General features: G+C 52.3%; 8 protein-coding genes across 8 annotated transcripts; 2 read left to right on the top strand and 6 right to left on the bottom strand.

The window, feature by feature from the left end:
- Positions 1 to 399: 399 nt before the first annotated feature.
- On the top strand, positions 400 to 2649 carry N7459_006874 (uncharacterized protein; the record flags this gene model as incomplete). The annotated part of the gene is made up of 1 exon (XM_056946042.1): positions 400 to 2649. One exon carries the CDS (start codon positions 400 to 402, stop codon positions 2647 to 2649), a length of 2250 nt encoding a protein of 749 aa, XP_056798041.1.
- A 284-nt stretch (positions 2650 to 2933) lies between these two features.
- Positions 2934 to 3822, bottom strand: N7459_006873 (ankyrin repeat domain-containing protein; the record flags this gene model as incomplete). Its single annotated transcript, XM_056946041.1, has 2 exons — positions 2934 to 3384; positions 3437 to 3822. 2 exons carry the CDS (start codon positions 3820 to 3822, stop codon positions 2934 to 2936), a joined length of 837 nt encoding a protein of 278 aa, XP_056798040.1.
- A 2860-nt stretch (positions 3823 to 6682) lies between these two features.
- On the bottom strand, positions 6683 to 8885 carry N7459_006872 (putative Ste20-like serine/threonine protein kinase; the record flags this gene model as incomplete). Its single annotated transcript, XM_056946040.1, has 3 exons — positions 6683 to 8669; positions 8744 to 8786; positions 8834 to 8885. 3 exons carry the CDS (start codon positions 8883 to 8885, stop codon positions 6683 to 6685), a joined length of 2082 nt encoding a protein of 693 aa, XP_056798039.1.
- A 1074-nt stretch (positions 8886 to 9959) lies between these two features.
- On the bottom strand, positions 9960 to 11566 carry N7459_006871 (DNA-protein crosslink repair co-factor UBX5; the record flags this gene model as incomplete). The annotated part of the gene is made up of 2 exons (XM_056946039.1): positions 9960 to 11044; positions 11101 to 11566. The coding sequence occupies 2 exons, from the start codon at positions 11564 to 11566 to the stop codon at positions 9960 to 9962; spliced, it is 1551 nt and encodes a 516-aa protein (XP_056798038.1).
- A 572-nt stretch (positions 11567 to 12138) lies between these two features.
- Positions 12139 to 14195, top strand: N7459_006870 (AAA family ATPase CDC6; the record flags this gene model as incomplete). The annotated part of the gene is made up of 3 exons (XM_056946038.1): positions 12139 to 12190; positions 12255 to 12506; positions 12574 to 14195. 3 exons carry the CDS (start codon positions 12139 to 12141, stop codon positions 14193 to 14195), a joined length of 1926 nt encoding a protein of 641 aa, XP_056798037.1.
- A 927-nt stretch (positions 14196 to 15122) lies between these two features.
- On the bottom strand, positions 15123 to 18037 carry N7459_006869 (GTPase-activating protein RGD2; the record flags this gene model as incomplete). Its single annotated transcript, XM_056946037.1, has 4 exons — positions 15123 to 16381; positions 16442 to 16537; positions 16592 to 17738; positions 17807 to 18037. The coding sequence occupies 4 exons, from the start codon at positions 18035 to 18037 to the stop codon at positions 15123 to 15125; spliced, it is 2733 nt and encodes a 910-aa protein (XP_056798036.1).
- A 1086-nt stretch (positions 18038 to 19123) lies between these two features.
- N7459_006868 (amino acid permease GAP1) lies at positions 19124 to 21032 on the bottom strand (the record flags this gene model as incomplete). The annotated part of the gene is made up of 3 exons (XM_056946036.1): positions 19124 to 20186; positions 20275 to 20692; positions 20753 to 21032. The coding sequence occupies 3 exons, from the start codon at positions 21030 to 21032 to the stop codon at positions 19124 to 19126; spliced, it is 1761 nt and encodes a 586-aa protein (XP_056798035.1).
- Positions 21033 to 24429: 3397 nt separating this feature from the next.
- On the bottom strand, positions 24430 to 25075 carry N7459_006867 (RNA-binding protein LSM5; the record flags this gene model as incomplete). Its single annotated transcript, XM_056946035.1, has 6 exons — positions 24430 to 24465; positions 24521 to 24584; positions 24760 to 24787; positions 24845 to 24883; positions 24940 to 24996; positions 25051 to 25075. 6 exons carry the CDS (start codon positions 25073 to 25075, stop codon positions 24430 to 24432), a joined length of 249 nt encoding a protein of 82 aa, XP_056798034.1.
- Between the last annotated feature and the right edge of the window lie 534 nt (positions 25076 to 25609).

The following is a 25609-nucleotide window of genomic DNA, read 5'->3' as shown; positions in this document are numbered from 1 at the left end:
TTTTAGTCGCAGTGGTAGTTCACTTTTACCTCTCCTTTACCTCATCTTAAGTTGAGCCGAGGGGACACATCAGCTATTCAGGCGGCTATAGGAAAGTTGAGTAAAGCGACAAGGGGTTCAGGTTAAGGGACTGAAGAGTAGGCTAGGACAGTAGATAAAAAGACAAAACAACAAAAACAAAACATACAACAGCGAGGATTCGCATGTGGTCACCCACCAGCTGAGATGTTGGTTTGGGATTGTTCACTTTGGGACAGACCTTTGTACCTTTGTATCTGGTATGTCCAAGGCCCCCCGGTCCGTCGGTTTGTCCGACCCCGAACTCAGCCCAACCCCTTCGCGACTTCAACCGTATCGAGCCGAACACAACACCAGCGCAATACTTGTTCGAAAAGCTCCATGGGTCCAAGCAGCTCACCTAACTACAAAGAACTTTTCGAGAGAGAAACTAAGCTGCGGAGACAGGCTGAGGAAGAGAGACGACAGGCTGAGGAAGAGAGACGGCAGGCTGAGGAAGAGAGACGACAAGCCGAGGAGGAGAGACGACAAGCCGAAGAACGAAACTGGCAGTTCACTCGAAAGACATCGTTGCTAGAATATCTTCGAACCTGCCATAACTTGTTCTCCCGCCCTTTGCGTGTGAGAACTCCGTCTCGTTCCACGAAGGGAAGGATCCCCGCCCCTCAAGGGAAATATTGCCCCGCTCGCCTTCTCCCATGGACAGATTGTGCAGATGCGCAGCATGAAATATATGCCTCGGTTTGCAGCTACCTCCAAGCAACGAGTGACCATCCTCCCCAGTTATTTTCGACAGTTGCGCGCCTGGAAGGTGTTGCCGAGTCGTTGGATCGTCCACTGAGCAGTGAACGGGACCTTGAAATTTATGAAAGACTTGCCGTTGAAAACCATGTGCGAGATATCATTTATGAACTCTGCAAAATTCCCGAAGCCCAGCAACAATTTCGTCTTGGCAATGGCATATGGTTCGAGAGCCATACCAATAGCCTAGGTGATGCAACTCTGAATGATGGCAGTCTTGACGATGCAGACCCGTCGTCAACACAATGCCGACCAAGGCCCGACCAGTTCTGTATTCACCGAGCTGACGACAAAAATTCTCTGCTTATGACGGTGGAATACAAGCCCCCTCATAAACTGACCGTTGAAAATCTGCGTGTGGGTCTTCAGCCAAGGATGGATTTCTGGAATGATGTGGTGCAACGGAAAGAGATACCAACGGATGAGGCTGAGAAGTTGAAATACAATGCAGAGCAGATTGTTGGGTCGGTTCTCACCCAGGAATATCACGCTATGCTCTGGGAAGGCCTCGAAGTCTCCTATGTGACCATCGGTTTTGCTCTGGTACTTCTCCGAATACCTCAGGATGAACCGGGCACGCTACTTTACTTCCTTTGCGAGCCCAATATGGAAATTGATGGAAATGATGATGACAGCTATCGACAACCAAGAACAGCCGTTGCTCGGGTGCTTTGCCTTTCTTTAATGGGCTCTCTTTCTGCCATCCGCGACCAGGCCTGGCGGGCTAGAGCAATGGATCAGCTGAACACTTGGGAGACTAGCCTTGACCTTGTACGGTCCCGAATACCTGATGACGAGCTGCTGCGAGCGCCACCTGGCTCGGAATATACGGGATCTCCTCATACTAGTACCGAAGGCACTAGCTCTGAATGGCTACCTTCTTCACCTATACCATCGCCCACACCACAACGCCGTACACAGCCTCGATCTGGCTGCGCACCCTCGCAAATCGTTCCTCTTCCAGATCAGCCTTCCGACGATTCGGACTCAAATCAAATGGCGCCTGATGCTAGCCGAAAGCGGACTCTCAGCAACGTCACTTCTTCCCCTCCCAATCAACCGACAAGGCCACGAGGCTCCGGTAGTGGTCGAAGTAGCACGCGTCGACAACACACTGTGCAATTTTGTACCCAACGCTGCTTACTTGGGCTTCAACAGCACGGCTTATTGGATGATAATTGCCCAAATGTGGACTTGCATAGAAAGTGTCGAAACGATGAGCGGCATCCCATTACAACAGAGGGCTTAGTCCAACAGCTCAATCAGCAATTGAATAAAGACCTCGATCATTATTGCGCACCTTTCGGTGACTGTGGGACATGGACATCTGGGGCACCTTTCAAGATTGTTTGCGCACGATATGGCTACACAGTTGTTGGAAAGGGGACTACCGACCGACTCTGGGAAGAGGTGTCCAAGGAAGCTATAATATACCGGATCCTCCGGAAAGCGCAAGGATCCGCCGTACCAGTTTTCCTGGGAACAATCGACCTGGCTACGGTTTATTTCCTCCATGGGGCAGGTGAGATTCGACATATGCTGCTTATGGCTTGGGGCGGCGAGAAAATAAAGGGACTGGAGCTTCCCGTGGATGTTGATCGTGAGCTTCGACGATCTAGGAAAGAGATCCACTCCCTAGGGGTGGTGCATGGCGACCTCAATGACGGAAATCTACTATGGAATTCAGAGTTAAAGCGGATTCTCATCATTGACTTCGATGACGTGGCTCTGGACCCTGGTTTGAAAAAGAGGCAATCGAGAGCAGCGAAAAGGAAGCTGTGTGAAGCACAGAGCCAAGGACGAAAACGTCTTCGGCCGGCTTTGGCATAAACACTGATGTCATCCAACAGGACTCGGTTGAAGTGTTATCGTGGTCAAGCTCTTGGCTATTGCATTGTGGGCCGGTAAACATACGTCCTTTTGCATCAAATACATAACACTGCGTGTCACCGTGCTTATCTAACGTTGATTAACATTGTTGTTCTCAGTTCTAGTAACATGGCGACAATGAGTGTATAGACCATATTATTTAAAAGCCTAGGACGACAGGTACCCGAAAATATGAAACAGAACACCGGAGAACACGAGCTACCACCGTTCCTTTAATACCTCTATCACTTCCTGTCGCTCGACATTTGCGCACACTCTATAGCCGTACGACCCTTTGTATCTTTTATACTCTGGTCGGCACCTTTGCTGATCAAGAAGTGCACTACGTCAGCTTTGCCGAGTGCAGACGCTTTGTGCAGAGCGGTCCCCAGACCCATAAATTGGAATAACGCCCGAGAAGGATAATGGTCCTCGTACATAGTGGCATTAATGGGCGCTCCTTTTTCGATGAGAAGCTTCAAGACATCGATAGTATCTGCCTGACGTTCGATTGCATGATGAAGAAGCTGGCCATTTCGAACATCCCCGCGACGGCTGAGAATCAGGCGTATCACGGATAGAGGGGCGCTCTCGACAGCAAAGGAGAATGGGGTGAGATCAATAACGCATTGACGATTAGGATCGGCTCCATGATTCAGGAGCCAAGTTACCATATCCTCATCTTCGATGGTATAACTAAAGACTGTTAGCCCTGATGCCATATTGTCAAGGTGTTTGGAATGCTCACCCAAGTATGGGAGACCTAAGTTCGCTCACGGGCTGATTGATATCCCATCCATTTTGAAGAAAAGCTTTCAGAGTATCCTTCCCTTTCACTTTTGCGGCTTCCAATGCATAGAGTGGATCCATAGGTAAGCCGCGATCGAGAAGCTCTCTGACGAACTGCGCATCGTTACGTTTGATGGTTTCTCGCATTGTCGTAGAGAAGTCGCATATATAAAAGCCCTCCGACGAAGAGCTCTGTGAGTCAAGGATATCCCTAAATTCCTGGATATCACCTCTGATGCAAGAAGCATGCAATTTTTCGAGTGTCGCTGGTGGCGTTCGTGTTGGGGGTTGAGGGTACTCGGTCGGTTTGACAGGAGGGTAATCTGGCGGAGGCAGGACGTCCATGATGGACTCGGTGAGTAACAAGTAAATGGCTATCTGACTTTGGGGCTTCAACGAAGTGGAAGATATGTACATCAGCAGGAGGCAGCGAGGGAGAGGTAGGAGAGGTATTTAAGCCATTTCGAAGCCGATAATACAAGATCCGTGGCCCTATAACCTGGGGAAACCAATTAGGAGTTACGCGTAATAGGCGGCGTGCTACGTTGCAAAGTACTATCTTACTGTCCCACACTAGAAAATGAAACTATGTCAGGATAGGAGGGGACCCGACCAATTGGAATCAAGGAGAAGTCTGAGTTGCTATTCCCTATTCCGCCCAATCTGCCAATTTAGGGGCTTAGAATATCAACTATAACTGCGAGTCTCCACACACTCATTCTAACACACCCCTCAGCTAGCCTGAACCTTGAGCTAGCCTTGCATCCCTAAGGGCAGCTGCACCTACATCAGCACCCCTAGGGTCCTATTCGCCCTAAATCGCTTAAATCTGCTGTCTTTCTAAACCAGCATCTATTTCCTCTTTAGGCTAGTCGATTAAATAACTTATATCTAACATCCTAAGTAGATTAAGAAAGTTCTAGTGCTTCTAGCGCGGTAGTGTCTTAGTACGGTCACTGCCTTGGAGTATGGTGGGCCTCTATCACCCTATAGGTAAGAATCCTCGTCCGTTCTCACCTCTCTCACCCCCGGTCTCCAGAATTCTCACCCATATCACCCGCACTCACCCCCGGGAAGCACGCATCGCTTTTTTAAGATGGCAAGGGCAGTCAGGGCTCTTGGTTGGCCGTGCGGAATATGTGGCTTAAGTACGGCTGAGCGGACGGGAAGCCCTGTTCTCCGTCGTATGTACTAGAAAGGGCGTGAAAGTGGCTTAGTATCTGACATTCTGACATTTCAGACTAGACTGGCCAGCTTTTGACGGTGAACTGGGACTACAAGTATCTGGCGAACCCCCCCCCCACTCTCAAGCTAACTACAGTAGTTATTCTCCTAGTGTTGACGTCAACAACTAATCATGGCTCCTGACTCCAAGCGCCAGCGATCAGTATCTCCGTCTGCTTCGACCCCTCGTCGAAAGTCAATACGACTTGAGGCGAAGTCTACAAGCTTATCTCGGTAGCAACAGAGAGGGTTGCCAATCATATCTACTGACACTGAGTCTTCCGAGACTTGGCCATCCTTGGCAGCTGCAGCGATGGAAAGAATAGCAAAATACCAGCTCCAACATTGAGCTCACGAACAGATACTACGCCTATAACGAAATTCTTCACAGGGTTATTTTAGTAAACTTAGCATATAGTAATATATATACCACTAAACTTATTATAATTTAGGCTAAAAGTGAACCTGATTGAAACTGTGTAGAATATGATGTAGAATATGACGTAGAATATGATATAGGTACACAATCTAGAGCACATTATATATAAGGCATAACTATACATATATTCACTACATTAGCTGGTAAAAAGTATACTAGCTTGCCTACTGGAGATTATCAATAGATATGGGGGAGGGGGAGGTTTAGTCTGATTATAATCGATTTCTGTATGTTTTGGCTATGTAATTTCATATATCCCTAGGGCATCCCAAAAGGCAGGATTTTCTTTAAAATCCATTGAGCAATTATTTTCATCGCACGATTTCCCTCACCTACCAAGCCACGCTAATCCCTACCCTCCGGATTGGCCAATCGACCGATCTGTCGTCCATCAAGCTGTCCGCACCTTTCTGGATTTAGCCGCACATCTAGGCCTGCAACCGGCAGCTGCCCCTGATCCCCCTTCCCTAGTTAGGCCTTTAGGCCGCCCACGTCAACGGCAAGCTACTACTCTACCCCCGTAAGCTACAGCAGCACCAGATCCGTAGGCTATGGAAGCGCAAGAGGATACTACTACTCCATCGCTCTCGGCGACATCCCTACCTCAAACACCAACTGGTTCCCCAGCTGGCCCCGCTACGCTTCTAGCGTACGCCTTCTCAATTCTAGTACCCGTCCCAGCAGCGTTACCTGCATCGCTTGACAAGTAGAACATCCGGCTTATCAGAGCTTCCTAGTTCGTCTAGCAATTCCGCTTAAGATTATTCCACAGGCCAGGCGCAACAAACTCTCTTCCTGTAATATGCATCAGTCTTTGCCATTGGGAATCTTCCTTTCTCGCCATATCCACCCAGAATTTGACATTGCCAGGTTGGTACAGGTTCTTTCCCTGTAGCTTTCGGGGATGGAACTCCCTTTTACCCATGAAAATGTACATGGTACCTAGGTACAACATCATATTCTCACACGTTCTATCACCGTCTTCGCAGGAAACCGATCTAACACAATGATATTTTGAATTCGTCCCGTCAGCGCTGTAATACCTTTACTTGGCTTATCCTCCTCTTCCTCTCTCTATGCCGTAAAGTGTTTCTACTTGATGACGCATGATGGGGCTTTCCGACGAACCAGATTGGATTGATTCACATTTCTACATTGACAAAAAAGAGAACTCCCAGGGATAAAGACCGTGAAGCGGATCCATGTGGCCAGACCTGGCCTGGCTGACAAACATCCAACATCCTGCGAGGAACATGCAGCATCATGACGTGGATACAAGATGGTGGGAATGGGCATGGACATGCTTCGTCAGTATCGTTTTGGAAACTCCAACGACTCGTCATTCGAAGCAGGAAGAGTGACATCGTGATGATCATGTACGTGACCAGAGAACCGATAAAAATCATGTACGGGATGAAATGAAGAGAAGTAGGGAAGCAGGGAGAAACGGATGTATGGTCCAGCACACCAGCCGCAGCGCCTGCCAGAAACGTCAAGTCATAAGCCCGGCGGGGATGGGCAGAAAGCATCAAGGGTGGAAAATCACTTGGAATTGGGAGCAGAAGGCTGCAGTCGGACGAGAACTTCTTCCAGAAAGACATCAAGAACAGCGTCAGCGCCTCCACTCATCTGGACTGGGTCTTCCATGTCCCAGCGGTGAAGATTTGCGAAGGACCTGGAAATCTCATCGGAGAATTGTTCCATGGCGCGGTGAACACGGACACGCCGCTCCCACTGCTGCTCTTCTTCGGGAGTCAGCTGTCTGCCGTTGGCGGCTCGACCGGGATCAAGACGGGCGAGGGTACGGCCCCGTCGGTTCATGGCTGCACGGAGAGCGGGAACGATGATAGAGCCATATGCGGTTGCTCGTTCTTTTTCGACAGAGGTACTGGTAGGGGGATTTGGGGGTTGTTTTGAATGATCGCTGGCACGCGGATTTTGAGTGGGAGTGTGCTGCCTGGCGAGACGCTCTTCATATTTAGGGGCAAGTTTTGACTTGAGCCCCGATGCTGGCTTCATATTTGGAGACGCCTCGGCTTGCTTTTGGAGACAAGCGTGGGGAGGAGGTCGAGGGTGGGCAGGGCTTGCATTGATACTAGGAAGGGGGCGTTGAAGCGGTGTAGGCTTTCGCGAGACTGGGCTGCCCGCAATACGGGACTGTTCCGAAACGCCGTGAGCAGGAGGCTGCTCAGGTTTCACAGTGCTGGGTGCGGCTGGCGAGGGAGATTGTGTCTGCGGCGATGCACCGGCATGCAGACCACTTGCGTAATCCATCATGGCTTGTGTGTATCGTTCGTTGTATGCCCGAGCGGGAGAGTTATCCTCGAAGAGGCCCGCAGCTCTAGCAGGGCGTGGCTGTTGGGAAGGAGAGGGTGGGAGTTGCGTGGTTGCGTGCTTCGTGGGTGACGCGGGCGCAGATGGTGGAAGAGGTTTTTTTGAGGGAGAGTCAGGAACGGAATTTGTCAAGGCTGATTGCTGCTGGGATGCCGATGCTTGCTTGGGCTCGTCCTGTAGATCCCACTCGTCCGTTTCTTGACTTCGTGAGTTGGTGGCTGATTCATTCAACGGCCGCAAAACTGGCCCTGGAGCTCGACCAGCAGGGCGAACAGTGCCGAAGTCCCATAGATCTTCGTGTTCTTCAGGTTCCTCGTTCACCGGTTCGTAGGGCTCGTCGTAGTTGTCCTCATCTTCAGCCTGGCCACGGTGTGTTGCTTGCCAACGCTCGGCGCGTTCGATCAATTCCGTCAAGTACGTTGTCCTCTTTGCGCGCTTGATGAACGGATGCTCAAGCAATTCTTTCGCCGAGGGTCGCTCTTTCGGGTCACGACGCAGACACAGTTCAACAAATTGTTTGAAGGGTTTGCTGAAGTCGCCATTGAGAGTCGGGGGCGGGTTCTTCGGGATCAAAAACAACACCTTCATAGGGTGTATGTCGGCATATGGAGGGTCTCCACACGCCAATTCTATCGCAGTAATTCCCAAGGACCAGATATCCGCCTTGTAATCATATCCGGATTGCTTGATGACTTCGGGCGCCATCCAAAAGGGTGTTCCCACAAAGGTGTTCTTCTTGGTCATCGTCGCTGACAGTTGGCCCGAAACGCCGAAATCTGCCAACTTGACCTGTCCGCTCGCGCTCAGCAGAATATTTGCGGCTGTCCTCTTATCAGCAACTATCCGTGCCGAATTGATGCCATTGGAAGATTCCATACCTTTGATATCTCGGTGTAGCTTCTGATCACCATGAAGATAGTCCAGGCCTCGCAGAAGCTCTCGCAAAATGATGGCAATGTATTCCTCATGGATTACCCCCGGGCGCAACAGACCATGGCAGCTGCCACCAGAGCAAAATTCCATGATGATCCATAAGTGAGATCCCTTCAAGTATGATCCATGGTACTTGGTCACATAGGGTGATTTCAGCTCAGACAGGATCGCAATCTCCTTGATTATGTCGTCGACTTCATCTTCGGCATTCTCGACATCGATGATTTTAATGGCTACAGACTCCCCGGTCCTGCGGTCGACACTATAGATGACAAAAGAAATTAGCGGACAGCTCTGGAGCACGATGGCACGAGTGATGGTATTCTCCGCACATACCCTTTGTAGACCTTGCCAAAACTCCCACCGCCTGTTCGATCGACTGCGTTAATATTCGCAGCAGAAATGGCTCAGGGTATTCAGTCCTACCGATGCATGTTTGCTTGGTGTAGATGCTCTCCGGATCGATGGGGCCGGTCATTTTGGCGACTTCCGGATCTCCGCCAGAGACCGAAGCTCACCGATGCACTTGTAGGACTGGACCAGTAATCAGCACCGGGACCTAGTGGGAGATGTACATTAGTAGGCTAGGCCAATGGGTGGATCCGATGTCTGGGATAAACGAAGGTATTTCTGGGGTGCATGGTTCGGATTGCAACGTACTGCGGGAATCGGACCCGTGCGATGGGGTGATAAGGAGTAACAGGGCCGAAAGCAGGAACAAGAAGGCTATAAAAGCAGCTCAAATCAAGGTATTGGCTCGATGTCTGTAGACGTGGTCAGTTGGTTCACAGAAAGGGCAGCTGGGATCGATTGAGTAGGTCCAACTTACAGATAGCGATTCAACAGGCGATGTCAACAAAGGTGGAAAGTGTGGTAGAGAGGTGTTATTGTGGGTCAGGGCCCTTCAATTCAACAGTAGGCAAACATCAATCATACAGCATTGTGAGATTCCAACAAAAAATGGGGATGGCTCAGCAATATCGAGTCCACCAGGAGTTGACAGAGGAAGCACCCTTGCGTCTGTTTATCGACGCGGGGGGGCTATTCTGCCAGGCGGTGAGATCTATCTGGGGGCAGTGGGGCTTCGAGATGCAGACGGCGTAGTCGAGGACAGTTTGAGTAGCAGTAGAACCAACACAATTATCTAATCGATGGATCGTTCGTCATTGCACCCATATTGAAGACTAATCATTGACTAACTAAATAATAAGGTGGTGGGATCCAGACTGGTCCTGATTGCACATATAGTCCCTATATTCGCGGTACGTAGGTATACTGGTTATACGGGAGGAAAAGTAGTAACTCGTAAGACATGTCGGCTGCGTATAGATTCGAGGACTGAGAACATGCGAATCAATGCGAGGCTCTACTGGCTGGTATTCCCCATTTCTGACAAGTCTGGAGATCTCAAATGTGAGATCCTGCTTGAAATAAGGATGATGAGCTCGAGGAATTGAGCAACCAAGTGAGCAAGCGACTCAACACAGTTCAGAGATATCGCTTTCTGATCAAGGGCGCCCCAGCCTAATGCAACCAAAGATGGGGGTTTGATTTAATCTTCCAGATATCCAATCATGATTGTCCCGTTCTTCAAACCCGCTTCTTCAATGCTCGTGTGAAGATGATCTATTAGGTTGCGTCCCATAGCATTGAGATCGAACTCCACGCCGGCTTTATCTTCCAGGGGAGGATCTGTCTTGAGCCACTCGTAGATTCGTTGGACGGGATCTGATAGCGCGAATCGACGGATAACACGGCCTGAGGGGTGTCGAAACTGAATGCGAGTGGTGGTGGTCGGGTCTGCATCAGGCTCGGTGTGTGGTCGGTCACTAGGGATTGAGGCAAAGAGAGAATTCTCGGCTTCCTCCTCCAGAGGCTCGGTGTCACCCATGGTCTCATCCTCGGCGGTTGCTCGGCCTTTGCCCTTGATATCATCCATGCTGCGGGTCAGTTCATCGGGGTCTTCTAGCTTCGGGCCGGAAGACACTCCTTCACCGAGACTATTCCTCAATGCCATCTCCATCATTTCCTCCTCGGTCATCGCATCTACGCTCTTCTCCTTCTTCTCCGATTTCCGTTTGGCAACGGGGTTGCGGACGTTGTGGTTCAAGCTGTAGCGATCAAGGAACTCGTGGAGTTGCATGAGGAAGTCGGCAGGCTTGATCACAGGTGGTCCAGACCAGACCTTCATTTGTTCGCCGGTCCGCGGATCGATGATGGCAATATGGGGGTAATTATCGGCGACATCGCTGCCTTGAAAGTAATATTGGAGGTATGGCGCGGCTCGAGCATCGTCCTTGGCAAACTGCAGAAAGATGAAATGTTCCTTCACAGTTTCTTGAACACCCTTATCCTTCCACAGGTCCCGGTTGAGAACCTGGCAGTCAAAGATCGAGGAGTCTTGGATGTTGACCAAAAGCCACTTCTCCTTGTCCCGCCCCTCTTGGCGGGCAACATCCCAGGGTAACCGAGCCATGATCTCAAATGGAGGTCGGTACATCTCGGCAAGCATATTAGATTTCGATGAAGCTTCCGATGCCCCGCCTGTCGCCATCGAAAGTTGTTCCTGGTGCGCTTCCTCCGAGCCGCCAGTCCATATTGATGCGGTGTCTCTCTGGTTGAAAATACCTGGTCGAGCTAGATGGAAATGTCAGTCCAGTCACAGCGACAACGCATGGGCAGGTCCAACAGACCTCCTCGTCCCCGGGCACGTAGTTGACTCAGAATATTGGTGTGCATGTCATCGTCGAGATCGGCCTCGGGCCCCACCAGCGTCTCAGTCGTGCGTGCCATGGGTGCTCGCACACCATCGTCGTCCCCCATGTTGTCGCCCCGGTACATTTCCTCCTGCAGTCGACGAGCCATCGCGGCATCATCCTCGAAATCCAATCCCGCGTTGGGCTGTGTGGATTGTTGAGCATGGGGAGGTCGATTATCATCATCCGAATCGGAGTCGACATGAACGACGCCAGACTCATCTTCGTAACCAGAGCGTCGAGGGGTTTGGGTGGGTTCCTCGGTCAACGGGGCGCCTCCGTTCTCGAAATAGAGCTGCATGGCCTGCTCAATGTTGAAATCTGCCAACTGCAGGTATTGTGTCGCCAGCCCAGGCGTTGAGCCGGTGATCTCGGTGAACTGGGCCACCACGTCGCTCTCCATGGTGAGTGGAGAGCTTGTTCTAGTACTGAAAGCTGAGTAGCAAAGGGGGGTGAGGGATCGGGAGCAAGACTGTATCTAGACCGGTCTTTTGGAAATTCGAAACAGCTTGTAGTAGATGTGGAGGTAATTCTCGGTGCAAACAGTCTGCAAACCGACGATCAGCGCGAGTACCCCGCGTAGTCGCCAGTCAAATGGGAGGACATTAGAGAAAGGGAAGGGGAGAGGAGAAAAAGAAGAAGAGCTATGAGAAAGAAGAAAAAAAGGGGACCGGGGCTTTCCAGCACGTAATACTCAAGAACCTGTAACGCGGAGTAGTGGATGACCATTACCGGAGTGACGCAGTGATTACTCCGGCGACCTACAAAGACCTGACGTGCAGGGCTGCGCATGTGGTCGATAGAGATGGCCGTAGTCGAATCTTACTACTTGCGGAATGCGACGCGTCGCGTCTTCGTTACGCGCCGAGTGCCTTTTGCCTCGCGAATGTGGATCTCGTGCGCCGGGAAAGCGCCTTGACGCTCCTGCTTTTTTGCGTCTTGTATCTTGCAGCCTCATAGTTTCCCCCGTCCATGATGGCAGCTACGGTCCTGGGCAAACGTACTCGTGGTGCGGTTGACACAGAAGGTAAGCCCCTCGAAGTCCTGCTCCGATCCTTCCCAATATCTATGCTAACACATCCATTTTGCAGCACTGCCAGTCCGCACGGCAAGCAAGCGCCGGACAATCGCCCCGCGAGTTCACCGGGAGGTCGCTGTTCCTGCCTCGCCTCGTCGGACGCGTTCGACTGCGAAGGCTGCGGGTCAACCACCGGATCAGGAGAATGGCGAAGTCAATGGCAAGGTCTCTGACAAGGCGCCTTCCAAACACACACTTCGTGACGAAAAGGGTGGGTCTCCGACCAGGATCAATTCCCATTTCCGCACCTCGAAGCTAGTGGAGGGTAAGCTGAGAGAACCGGAAGGTTAGGAAATGAAACCAGAGTTGTAGCTGATGGATTATCAATATAGAAGAGAAACAACCCGCACCCGTTGAATTCAAGACCCCGCAGAAGTCTCGTTTTCGAGATGCCCTACACCATTCGCCCGTCACACCCCGGCATCGCGTTCAGGTGGGAGCCAAGTCGGTGACTCCACGTACACCTCGACATGCCGACCTCCCTCCGACTCCCCGCCAGAGCGCCACTCCGACCACTTCGCAGACAGTATATTCCCAAGCCCGCCAGCTCTTTGCTCGCGGTGCTAACTCAGGACGTCTCATTGGGAGAGACGCGGAGCGGGAGAAGGTTGCCACGTTCATTGAAGGTTGTGTCGAGTCTCAAAAAGGTGGATGTCTCTATATCAGTGGCCCTCCTGGCACCGGAAAAAGCGCGATGGTCCACGAAGTATGCGGTGACATGGATCTTTCTAATGTCAAAGTCTCCCATGTCAACTGTGTGAGCATGCGGAGTGCTCGCGATGTCTACAGCAGGCTCATCCAAGATTTCTGCGAGGCTTCGGACGTGTTCAAGAAGAGCGAGGCGGAGCGATTGAAGGCCATGTTCGTACCGTCTAAACCGAATGGTCTGTATCTGGTCAGCCTCGATGAAATGGATCATCTGCTCGCCGGGGACTCCGGTGTGCTACAATCGCTCTTCGAGTGGTCTCTGAGTGGCAAATCTACACTCATTCTGATCGGTATTGCCAACGCGCTGGACTTGACTGATCGGTCACTGCCACAGCTGAAGGCGAAGAATTTAAAGCCTTTGTTGCTGCCATTTTTGCCCTACAATGCGGCATCCATCGCGAATGTGATAACCGGTCGTCTACGCTCACTACTACCGGTGGGAACGGATTCTGACCCGAAATTCGTCCCTTTTCTTCAGCCAGCGGCGATCCAGCTTTGCGCAAAGAAGGTCGCCTCTCAAACCGGTGATCTCCGCAAAGCTTTTGAATTAATCAAACGTGCAATTGATGCCATTGAACAAGAAACTCTCCAAAAGCTGGAGAAACAAGCTGCCGAGTCGGACAACTTCTCAATACTTGCAGAAAATAAGAACCTATCCTCGCCCGTCAAGGGAGAGGCTACTTCGCAGCCAACGACAATGGCAAGCTACACGCCGGTGACAGCGCCCCGAGCCAGCATCGCTCACGTTGCTCGCATTACAACGTCAGCCTTTGGCCAGGGCACTGTCCAGCGACTGAAAGGACTCAACCTCCAACAAAAAGCCGCGATCTGCGCTTTGATCGCACTGGAACGCAAACGACGCGAGGTGGATATCCCCAGCACCCCCTCCAAGTCGCGGTCGTCGGCACCAACGGTGAAGCAAGCTTTCAATACTTATTGCACGCTCTGCCGGAATGACAATATCTTGCATCCCTTGACATCCACCGAGTTCAAGGATGTTCTCAGCAACTTGGAAACTATGGGGCTAGTTGGAGAATACCAGGGCCGCGGTCGCGGCGGAACTCTGGCCGGTGGCTCTGATGTCCGCCGCACGCCCTCCAAATCCGGCAGTGTCATGTCAACTCCCCACAAGGGAATGGACGAGCAAGGACTCGTTTGCTTTGTCTCCCAAACAGAAATCGAAGGCCAAATCACTGGGCCTGGTGAGGGTATCCTCCGGCGCCTTCTGCGCGGGGAAGGACTTTAATCCCCGTTCACCATTACGAGTCGCGAGTTGGGGGCCATCACTATCTAACCTCTTTTTCTCTCTTATCACCCAAGCCGCATTATTGGAGTCCTGTCAAGGCATTATTAAGATGTACAACATGGCGTTTCGCATTTTGGGGGTCTGCAATCTGCATTTTCTAGCGCCATTCTCATGAATTCCCTTTGTCCCATCACTTTTTCTTTGTTCCAGCTTTCCTGTCATACGGGACTCGCTGACATCCATGTTGAGTCGAACAGGATCTCAAATACAATAAATAAGAAAAATGAAATAACGGACCCAAGACCGGTCGTTTCCCACCGCAAAGTTAGATTTTTCGATATTTCCTAACTAGTCAATCACCATCTAGTCAAGACCTGACCTCGGATCCAAGTGGACGTGGCCATGGTTTCAGGGAAAAGAGCCGTATTGCAGACACTGCTTACAAACGAGACTACGTACGCAAAGATCGATGATAGTGGGTGGTTGGCAGGGGAAAGTCGTACATATGCAAAAGAAAGAACCAGGTATACATACAAAGGCTACAGCACGAAATGAGTAAGCACAGGGGCAAAAGAGATGCATCGAAACATGAATGGAGAAGTAAAAAAGCGGGCCCATACAAAACGGGGGCCTTTTGAAGTGTTGCGCATGCAGATGAGGCAAGGCGGGGCGGGGAGGGTATGTAAAGCAGGCATGCCTAGGAGACATGATAGCCGAAAAGAAGAAACAAAGATAGCGAGGCGAAAATAGAGAAGAGGAAAGAAAAAAAAAACATATACCCAAAAGGCCATGCCATGTCCTGAGTCAGCGGATATTATGGAAAATGCATGTATCCATAGGTCCATCTGAGGGAAGACGGGTGAATTGGTCTATACAATGCCTTTTGGGCATTTGAACATCGAGCGTCATGGATCATAGCGCACCATTTTAATCGTCCATGGGCTTGTCCTCCAGTGTCACGCGGTTAGGCTCACTCTCGGCGATGCTGCTCCGGTTGCTGTCGGTGCCGGTGGTGGTACCGGTTGGAAAACTGGATATACTACCCAGGCCCGGCTTGCGAGTATACCGCCCCCCGACAGAACGAGAGACGGAGTTGCGCTTTTCAAATTCGGTGGATGCAGGAGCCGGGGTGGGAGTAGGCGTCGGGGAGCCGTCTGAGGCTGTCTCAGGGGGAGGAGGTGGGCTAGATGAACCAGAGGAGACGCTGCCACTGGCACTGACAGCTCCAGATTCTGGAGAATCAGTGGCAGTGCCGTTCGTGGAGACCTCTCCAACTTCAGTGTTCACTGTCGGAGGGTGCTCAGCACTGGTGGGAGAGCCACTGTTGGTGGGCACATCCAGACTGACACCTCGGCCGCTAGACGAAGTAGTAGTAGTAGAACGGCGGTCTGCCGGGCTGGCCACATGAATGGGGAATCGGCCAGTCTCTGACGCGCCACTGGAGCGATCACGTCGATGTCTGTGGCGGGCCGCGGGGCTAGTGGCCCGGCTGCGGTTGACAATGGCACGTTGGCGGGCCTCCATAGCCGCGCGGCGGTTGCTCTCATCGGTGCTGATGGCTCGGGGACGACTGGAAGTGGAGATGCCCAGTGTACTGGACTGCCGCTTCAACTCGCCGAAGATGGCGTCCTTGTGGGCAAATAGATCACGGATAAGTCGGTAGCTGTGGCGCTCATCCATAGTGAGGCTGCTCTCGGTGCGAGGCCGAAGGACACAGGAGGCCAAAGTCTGTGCCAGTGAAGCAATGTATTGTTCATCGGCCGAAGTCAAGTCAATCAAGCGTGTGAAATGGGTCATGATGGCATCAAGCGTAGCGATATTGACGAGACGGAGCTGTCCAAGCGTGCTTTGCAGGACCTTGATCCGTCCCTCTTCCGTGGTCTCGTGAGCGGTAGTCGAGTAAATCGTCTTGACGATTTCGTAGACTTGTGAAGAAACAAGGGAATCTGCGCGTGTTAATCCCGGGTTCCAGGGGTTTCTAGGAAGGGGTGAAGACAAACCTGGCAATTCAAGTAGGTACAATTTCAAAACGCTTGCAACGATGGGTATCTCAAATGTCGGAAGGATTTCACGATAATCCACTTTGCTGTTGTTCAGGGTGTTCCGCAACTGATGGGTCAAATGCAACGGGGTATCGTGGAGCCAAATCGCGCGACGAGCATCATCACCCTCGAGCTCGGGATAGCCTATGGACGTCAATCAGCGTTGAAAAAAAACTAATATACCCGGGCCACAGATATTCTTACGGTTGTCCAGATAAGTCAGAATAGTCGTCACGAGAATGGGGACGCGCTTGCGGTCAACTCGAGCGCGGGCCTCAAGATCAACGCCGAAGTTTTGTTCTGAGGTGAATCAGCTCACGGTTCACATATCACCAATTCCAAGCAAGTGCCTACCTTCAACAGAACCATAGTAGTTCTCGTATGCTTGCACTCGGGGAACAAATCCACCAGTGCGATAGTTCTCAAGAAGATACCGCAGGTCTCCAAAAGGCTGGATGGTCTCCTGGTACAGCATCATGTTGTCCACCGTGCTCTGGAGATTGGGGATGACGTTGCTGATAGCACCGGAAAAGTCCAACACAACGGCCTTGATGGCTTTCAAGCGATCCAGCTCGCACTGCTCCATGAATCGCAGGTTCTCGATGACATCTTCCTCCAAGCGGCACCGGAGTTGGTCGAGTCTTCGTACAGCCGCCTTATAACGCTCGTCGGCTTCCATAGACTCTCTTCGCAACTTCTCCGCAGGGGTCTCGTTGGGATAAGGGTTGTTGAGAGGGTTCCAACCGGCTATCATTTCAGAGACCGACGAGATGGGAGACTCGTTACCCTCCTCACTCGAAGCCACAGAGGTCACGCGCATGAGTGGCTTCTTCTTCTCCGGGATACCGGTAATCTGGAAGACCTTGGAGCGCCACTGGTAGTTCATCTTCGAGCTATTGGCAAACACACTTCCCATGTTGCCAACCAGACGCAAAAAGCCATTGTCTACCAGGTCCTGTCCAATCCTCTCCACTTGGGTCAAAGTGGGGGCATCCATGTTGTTCTGAATGTATGCAACGATATCCGCGCCGGTTGAGGTGTTCTGATACGTGCCGATGATGGGAACCTTTGCCTCACCCAATTTGATGTTGTCGAGCATATGGAGCAGAAGTCTCTTGATCTCCTCAGGTGGGAAGATCCGATCTCCCAGTTCGACAGGCTCCTCCTCGGGTTCCTCCTCGACAGGAAGGACGATCTTTGGGGTCGGGGCGATTTTGGGGCTCGTATCAGGGCCTTGAAAGGCAAGCTTGTTTTCTTCCTCCAGATCTTCTACCACGCGGCACTTGTTGAAGTAAGTACTGCGAAGCTTCTTGACCAACTCCACCTGCTTCGTATGTTCCTTAATCCGCGCCTGGAGACTATCATGCGAGGCCTCCACACGATACTCATGCTGTTCACTCCAACGACGAAAAGGCGCAACGACGAGTTCGCGGATGTTGCTGGCAATCTTCTGGTGATTCCGGGAGGCTTCGATCATCTCGGTTCGGACACCTTCGTATGCCTGCGGAAAAATCCCAAATGCGCCATCAGTCCGGTTCTGACTTCATGTGTGGCTCAACTATCACATACCTTTCGGACACTTGCGCCATCATCTTTGCCGAATCCCGCGGCACTCAAGCGATCGACGCTCGGTGCGATGTCGCCCATGCGACTACCATATTGCTCCTCCGCATCTGCCCGCATGGATGCGATGGTCAAGATCTGCCTGTTCTCCACCACACCCTGCTGCAATTTCCCATAGAGCACCCCCAGGCCCGTAGCATAGTCGGGGGTCCAGAACGAATCCGCGAAGCCAGGCATTGCGTCGGCGACCGGCAGACACGGACTTCAGATGTCGAGAAGAGGAAGAGTAACAAGGCGAAATTGAGACCACAGGCGAGAGACAAGTCTCACTGATACTGAAATCGGACACCGGAGTGGAAGCGAGAGGAAGACTTCGTGAAAGCGCAACGCCCAACGGAATCCGATGAATCAGTCGGGACCAAGCTGAGCCTCTTTCGACGCAGATATCACCACCGAACAGTGACTATCCAGCGTGGCTGTCGACTCGTAGCGAATTTCAGAACTAGTGCAAGAGATGCCAGCACATGAAGGCACCAGAATTGGTCCGCAGCGGAGTGACCCCGGGAATGCCAGAAAGCGCGCGGCAGGTAGGCGCCCAGCTATGGCGAAATCGGAACAGGACAAATCACGAAAGGAGCGAGAACGCAATGGCAGCCGAGCGAATGAGCGCGAGAGTGCAAGACACAGCAAAGAAGGGAATAGGGGGGAGGTGAAAGAGATGCCTAATGGTGTTGATGAATATCTCGCAGTTCGTCAGGTGGCCTCCGTAATTACGGGTACATCTGAGTACACCAGCCTTAGTGTGGCTCCACGCGAAAAACCGGCCCTACAAGATGCTATTTTTGGATCTTGGGGAGGCGGATCCACGAGGGATAAGACAGTCAACAAAAGAGGAAGTTCCCATGAGGTGGAAGTATAATAACTGCAATTGATGTATGTTGACTCTTCTATACATCAACCATGCATTGGCACCGGCACGACTGTATGTGAAGTACATCTGGACTGCATACTCCGTATTCGTATTTGGGTACCGTTTACACAGCCACTTGGTTCCCCCGGGGTGGAAACAACACGGTAATGGCATTACGCAGCCCCAGGCACAAACACGGCCACAATTTGCGGCGAGATGAAGATCGACGTGGCTGATCCCCGGCTACGTAACCGCTGTCCAGTGTCGTGGACGTAAATAATTTCCATCTGATTTATGGTATGCGTCATCCATAGCAGTCGTAAGGACATCATGAGAGATGCAAGGAAAGCAAAATAAAGATACAGAAAACGTTCGCGCGTCACTGGAACGCCCCGGCAACAACGAAGACATATCTAGCAGAAGAATTTGTAAACCTTCTTCCACCGCGGCCATTCTGCTTGCTCAGCCTTCTCCTGGTCAATGAGGTGCTGGATATCCAGATCACGGCGGCCAGTCACCAGATCCACCTCGTGGGAGCGCACATACTCTGTGCGGTAATAGAGCTTGTAAGGGATGAAGAACAGCAACACGACAGGGGCGGCAAGATAGGCGGAGAAGAAGTTTTCAACCAGTTCGCCTGTGGTCTTCTCGGCATATCCAACCGGAGCAAACCCCACCCAGAACTGGGCGATGAGCACCAGACAGTTGAAAATGAAGCCGATCCACGAACCAATAAGGCCGGCCTGGGAGCGGAAAGCCAGCTCATCCAGACTGTGACCCTGAACCTTCCAGGCACGGCGGAATCGGATATGAGAGAAGCAGACTGATGCCCAGGTGAAAACGGACGAGAGACCCGAAATGGCCATCATCCACTCGAAAACATCGGTCTCCTTGCTGGAGGCAGCCAGGAAGCAGAGAAGACCGATGACGGACGCAACGACGATAGCCCAGAGTGGACGGCCCTTGCGATCAATGTAGGCCAGGAACTTGGGCGCCTGGCCCTGCTCGGCCAATGCAGCCAGAGTACGCGAGGAGCCGTACACGGACGAGTTACCGACAGACAGCACGGCAATCATGATGACAACGTTCATCACGGACGGCAGGCCGGTGATACCTGCATTTTGGATGGCAATCACAAAAGGCGACGCGTGAGCGTCGGCGGACGAGGAACCGTTCACAAGACGTTCATCGGTATACTTCACCAGAAGGCCGACGATGGTGAGGGCGACCACGTAGAAGAGAGCAATACGCCAGAAGACCTGCTTGATGGCGGTGGGGAGCGACTTGCGAGGGTTAGCCGTCTCGGCCGCCGCCAGACCTACCAGCTCAGTTCCAGCAAAGGCAAAGGCGGCATTGACAAAGACACTGCAAAGACCCTTGAAGCCGTTGTGGAAGGCGCCCGGGTCGTGCCAGTACTTTCCACCGATGTAACCACCGTGAGGGCCGCCGCCGCAGTTGAGAATGATGCCAAGCAGACTAGGAGTACAAGGTCAGTGATCCTATCCAGTGGACGGACGAGTCGAGCAGCTCGTGACTGAAGGGCGAAGGGCTGGAATAGACGTACATAAATCCGATGACGGCCACGACCTTGATGATTGCGAACACGAACTCGGCTTCACCGTAGCCTCGAACACCGAACAGGTTAATGGCAACGATCAAGACCCAGAATATGCAAACCCAGGCGGCATTTGACACGCCTGGACTCCAATAATCGATGGTGATGGACGCGGCGACGATTTCCAGTGGTAAGACAATCAGCCATTGCAGAGCATAGTTCCAACCCATGGCAAAGCCCCAGGCCGGGTCCACAAAACGAGTGGAGTAGTGGGCGAAAGAACCAGCAACCGGGAAGAGGACCGCCATCTCACCCAGCGCATGGACTGTGCAGTAGAGCATGATACCGATGAGGATGTAAGCAATCACCACTGATGCCGGGCCACCAGTGGCCAGGACAGACCCCGAACCGACGAAGAGACCAGTACCTAGCGCACATTGTCAGCGAGCACATCGCGAGTGGGATGTTGATCACACAGGCATCATACCGATGGAGCCACCGATGGCGATCATCTGCAGGTGCCGTCCCTTCAGGCGACGCTGGAGTGGAGACGTCGCGGTATTCTGGGCGGCAGACTCGACATCGAACCCCGATCCATCGGCGCCAGTTGAGCGGGCAGTCACCACGGCATTCGGATCCCGCTTGAAGCTATCGAAGAGTCGTTGGCTGAAGCTGCCTTGGGTCGGCGTCGAGTCGCCATAAGCCGGGAGAGGTTCAACGGCCTGCTGAACCGAGCTCGGCTCCCTGGCGTACTTCTTCTCGTCCATGACGGCAAGAGATATGCTCTTGCTCGTGAAGCCGGGTCAACTGGGAGTGGGGAAACGGGGCGTGGGTGAAGTGGTAGAGGTTTAGAGCTGTTCCTCTCAGATGCAGCAGCAGGCGGGCCTCAGCAGGATTCGGAGGGTCGATTCCGAAGCACGCAGGGGGATGAAAAGGGACTAGGCCGGGACTACCGCACGAGAGAAGGAGGTCGCGAGGCAATCAAGACCGCACTGTGCCTACTGCAGAGCGACATGGGGCAACCGGCCTTAAATACAAACGGGGAGAAGAGCCCGTCAATAACCATTATGTATTTCCCTCTCACAACCAAAATTCAAATCACCCCCAGTCCATCCAAGCCGTTTGCGTGCGAGCCAATGGCACAACGGGGCAGAGAGTCAGAGAGTAATGCGCTTAGGCCTGGGCTCGAATGCGCCTAGTCCGCAGATAGCGTGCAATGTGACTGGTGTCCCGAAGGGGGCTTTTGCCCCGAGCGACTACATTATGCTGCGAGGCAAATCGATGGGCGGTTTCGATTGTTGATTTCCATTACTCTCGCCATCTGATTTCGTTTGTTCAATCCGGGGGCTAATCAGTTGGACCGTGGCCGCAAACGGGAATAATTGGGGACGGCGGGCCTTCGATCGGGAGATAAGGAGGTTTCACTCTCGGGATGGAACTTCCCCATGCTCGTCACTCGCGTCCTTTGGATATACTCGGTGAGCCCACGATTCTGCTCGTTCTGCCAGTCGACGGAGTGCTGACTGCTTACCCTCCGCGACAAACGCACTCGCCCACCAGCCCACCAGCACACGTCTACCAGGCATGGGCGAAGTCAAGCTTCTAGGCCAAAATCCACGGCAAGGCTTGAGCTCCACTAAGCCCCATCTGTAACACGGCTCTCCGCACTTTCCTGATAGGCGAGCCTCATCCAATCAGCAGTCGAATCCGCGATAAGCGTGTGAAACCCTCGTGAAAGGGGAGACACACTCGATTGTTGCCTCGGACATATCCCAACCCTGAGACTGTTTCACGCCAAACAAGGATATCGCTGGTAGTGAGGGGAAATGTCTCCCTTGTCGATGAGGTGCCCCGTCGAGAGTCGGTCCCGGCATAAACTACGCCATTCGTGACAATCGCTGCAGAGATGCAAAGATTCGACCTTCCCATGTGGTCAACACCACAACATGCCCCACTGCAACCGATCATCCACACAACGCCAGGAAAGGGGGCAACATTCCAGGAGACACTGGACCAGCTCAAGGCGAGTTCTACGCGAATGGAACCATGAACCTTCGGCGGTTATACTTTCTAGGGCAACGAATGATTCGCCTGACGGTCCGGGTGGCTCGTGGCGGTCTGCCATTATGCATGGAAGCACGGGAGAACTGACGCGAAGGAGGGCGTAAATGAGGATTTACCTGCGGGAAAAGCGTCCATCACGCGGCATGGCGTCGCTCGAAGCCATCTGCTAGGCCGCCTGGGCCATCGATGTGAATAACCTGCGTCCTCGGCTGTCAAGCCTGGGTCTCGTACACGTAAATTGACCCTTTGAGTGCAGGCTGACACCAAGATACAAACCCTCAGAGCTATATTGATCGTACGATATGCTGACCTTAGTAAATTTTAAGGGGGGGGGGGGGGGGGGGGCTTATTCTGTACACCCGATGGGCGAACCGAGTTTGATAGCGGTGGATCCTCGATAGCGAAGTACATGTATAATACTTATGTGTTGATTGTTACGCATGATCAAGAGCCCATTGCGAATGTCCCTCGAATACAATCAGAACTACAGTCCCCCATCCCCCAAAGAAGGGGGACAAAAAGGCGCAAAAGGATTCCAACACGAATCTTGACTTTTCCGCCACGGCAGCCACTCCAATTGATGGCGCTCAGCCCGTGGTGTCACTGGCTAGTCCTCGGCCGACCGATGGCCACAGTCACATCGGGCGGCGGTTGGCATTTTCGATCGAGCTCGTCGGGTGGACAAAGCCGACGGAGGCCCAGTCGATGAAGCTTGGCGTCTGGCAGCGTCCCGCTGCTTGGACTGCCAATTGGACCGGGGGATTTGGAAGTGGAACAGGCCGAGTAGATGTTCTGCATCGACAACGCAAGAGTCGAGAACGAAGGCTAGCGAAGCCGACCACTGAGCAGCGTCGCAGCTTAAGCCAGCGCCTTCGCAAGATCACGCCATGGGGTTTCCAGGACGCCACTTCATTTCCCCCTCTTCGATCCTGCTCCTTCTGTAGGCAAGATGGATTGTCCCGTTAGAGTTGACCTGGTGTCACTTCGAAGTCTCGAAAATGCGGGGGGCGAAGCTGTTAGGTAACAGTTTCCACATCGTGTCCGGCGAGAGCGAGGCACGTCTGGGGAAGGAGGATGCCGAGAGCGGTGACAACACGGGCTGAATCCACAAACCTACGGTACTTGTGACATCTGTCTCTGTCCGGAATTCTGTTGTTGCGAGACTTTTGTCCCTCGTAGCGGCGATCCGCATGGTTCAGTCGCTAGCACAGAGTGTATGCCATCAGATCTCATACGCGAGTGATAATTCAGGGGTTTTCCCTGTCTCTACTCTACCTTTCGACAATGCTCCCGGGCTCAAGGTTGCGCTAATGCTATGCCTGTTGACGCCGCGGCCCCCTGCCTACTGAGGTGAGTAGTTGTTGCTGCACTCAACATTGAGTTGTATGATTAACTATAGGCGATTGGAGCAATCCCACAAACTTACTCTCAATACTTCTGCACTTTGATCCTCTATGACTTCACCAGTTGGAAACATACTATGTACCCCGCTCAGTGAGCCACTCAGACCAAGCGATCTACGTTCTTGGATGCACTCGCGGCGAGCAACTGCCTCTGAATACAAATACCCCAGACGCCATGGGACTCGTATCCACCCTGACCTTGGTCCTGTGGAGATTGCGGGGGATTGAATTCTGATCTAGGTTGGCACAAAGCCAAGTACCCGGTCATAGGCTGTAGATAGCGATAGTCAAGACTGGCTGCAGCCGTTGCTAGGCTAGATAGGCTGGTAAGAAGAGGCTGAGGGAAAAGAGTGTCCACTTGTGCGTCTCCTTATCATCTCGCGTGGCGATGTCCCGCATACGTGCTGTAAGCATCTTCTTGGCTGAAGCATCTAATAGTCCAATGACCCGGTCGCGAGGCGTTCAAGTGTCCAGGTGCCATGCTTGGTCGACATGCTCAGGGCGTCCAATATCGGGGGAGCATTTTGGGAGAAGTCGTGACCATTGGGGAATTAGTACTAGTTCTAAATGGGACACGTCAAACATGGTCAAAGAATCAATTGGTTTAATTCATTCTATCGGTGGAATTTTCGTCTCGTTGCATTCGGTATCATAAACACAAAAAAAGCTCTTTTCGTCATGTTGGGAGTTGGCCGCATTAGCTCGAGGCAGGACCCTCACCACCCGGAATCAACTGCAATCAAGGAATTAGAGATCGGACTAAGTATGAGTCGATTACTCGGACATACCATGCAAATGTTGTTTCCGTTCAACAGAAGCTTAGGAAGCTTGATCTGGGCGCCGGTGTAGTCGCTGATCTTCGGATTAGTTGCTGAGAGCACTTCAAAACGGGGTATTAAATGGGAGGAAGGCGACACTCTGTCGTGGCAGCTAACACATATATGTGCCGCCGATACGGGTCGTCCAGATACCAGGGCTCAACCCAGTCTGAAGTCACTCCGGCAGATGAAGATGAGGACACACTTACAACTCAGTCACATCTTCCAGGACCATGTCTAGAGCCACTGTTAGAATTTGCGACATTCGATCGCGCTGTAAAAAGGGATACTCACTGACGTAGTCATCAAATCCGAGCAGGGTGCCGGAGAACTCTGTGTCCATCTTAGTATCCCTATGATTCCGGTTCGAGCCCGAAGGATATACTTACCCTTGTCACCCTTCATGATGACCCATATCCGGGAGCCGACACACTTGTCAATGAGCTCTGTTGAAGGGTTGGTTAGCGGGGTGCCGTGGGCAAGCAAATGTGCGCACGAACCAAGCGGAAGAAGTTGAGAGGCCATGGTGATGAATTCTCAGGACGTGTGTTATGATATGATAAGACTCTCCAGCCGTCCTTTCTAGTCCCAGAAACGAATTGTCGAGCGCGCCAGATGGGATATACAAGGTCGACGATGCGATCTCTGGCCCTCAAGGAATGTGGTTTTCTCCGATCCGAAACACTAGTCTATTCTGAGACTAGTGCCCCGCCCCGGACTGTGCCTCTTTTGTGTCGACTGTCGACTTTGCGGTCTCGCCGAACGGCATGTTTCGTGAGCTTTCCTACGATTCAATTCTATTCGTAAGGGCAGCCCAGAGCCTCAGCACCCTGTGCATCAAGCATCCTTTGTCTCAATTGAAGGGGGCTCATTATGCTTGCTACGCAGTATGCGAACGTGGGTGAGCCTTCCAGCAGGTCGGAGGTATCCGTCCTGGGACCCGATAGCTTGTCGCCGCTCAACCAGCTCTCGTCCCGATAGTCTTGCTGCCCGGAGACCTACACGCACATGGTTAGTTTGATCGAACATTCCTTGCGTATATCTGACAGCCTCGAGTGT

The sequence above is a fragment of the Penicillium hispanicum genome, assembly GCF_028827665.1.
Source record: "Penicillium hispanicum strain IBT 35686 chromosome Unknown utg000006l_segment0_segment0, whole genome shotgun sequence".
In the NCBI taxonomy this organism is placed as follows: domain Eukaryota; kingdom Fungi; phylum Ascomycota; class Eurotiomycetes; order Eurotiales; family Aspergillaceae; genus Penicillium; species Penicillium hispanicum.
This window is presented reverse-complemented; position numbering and strand designations above follow the sequence as displayed.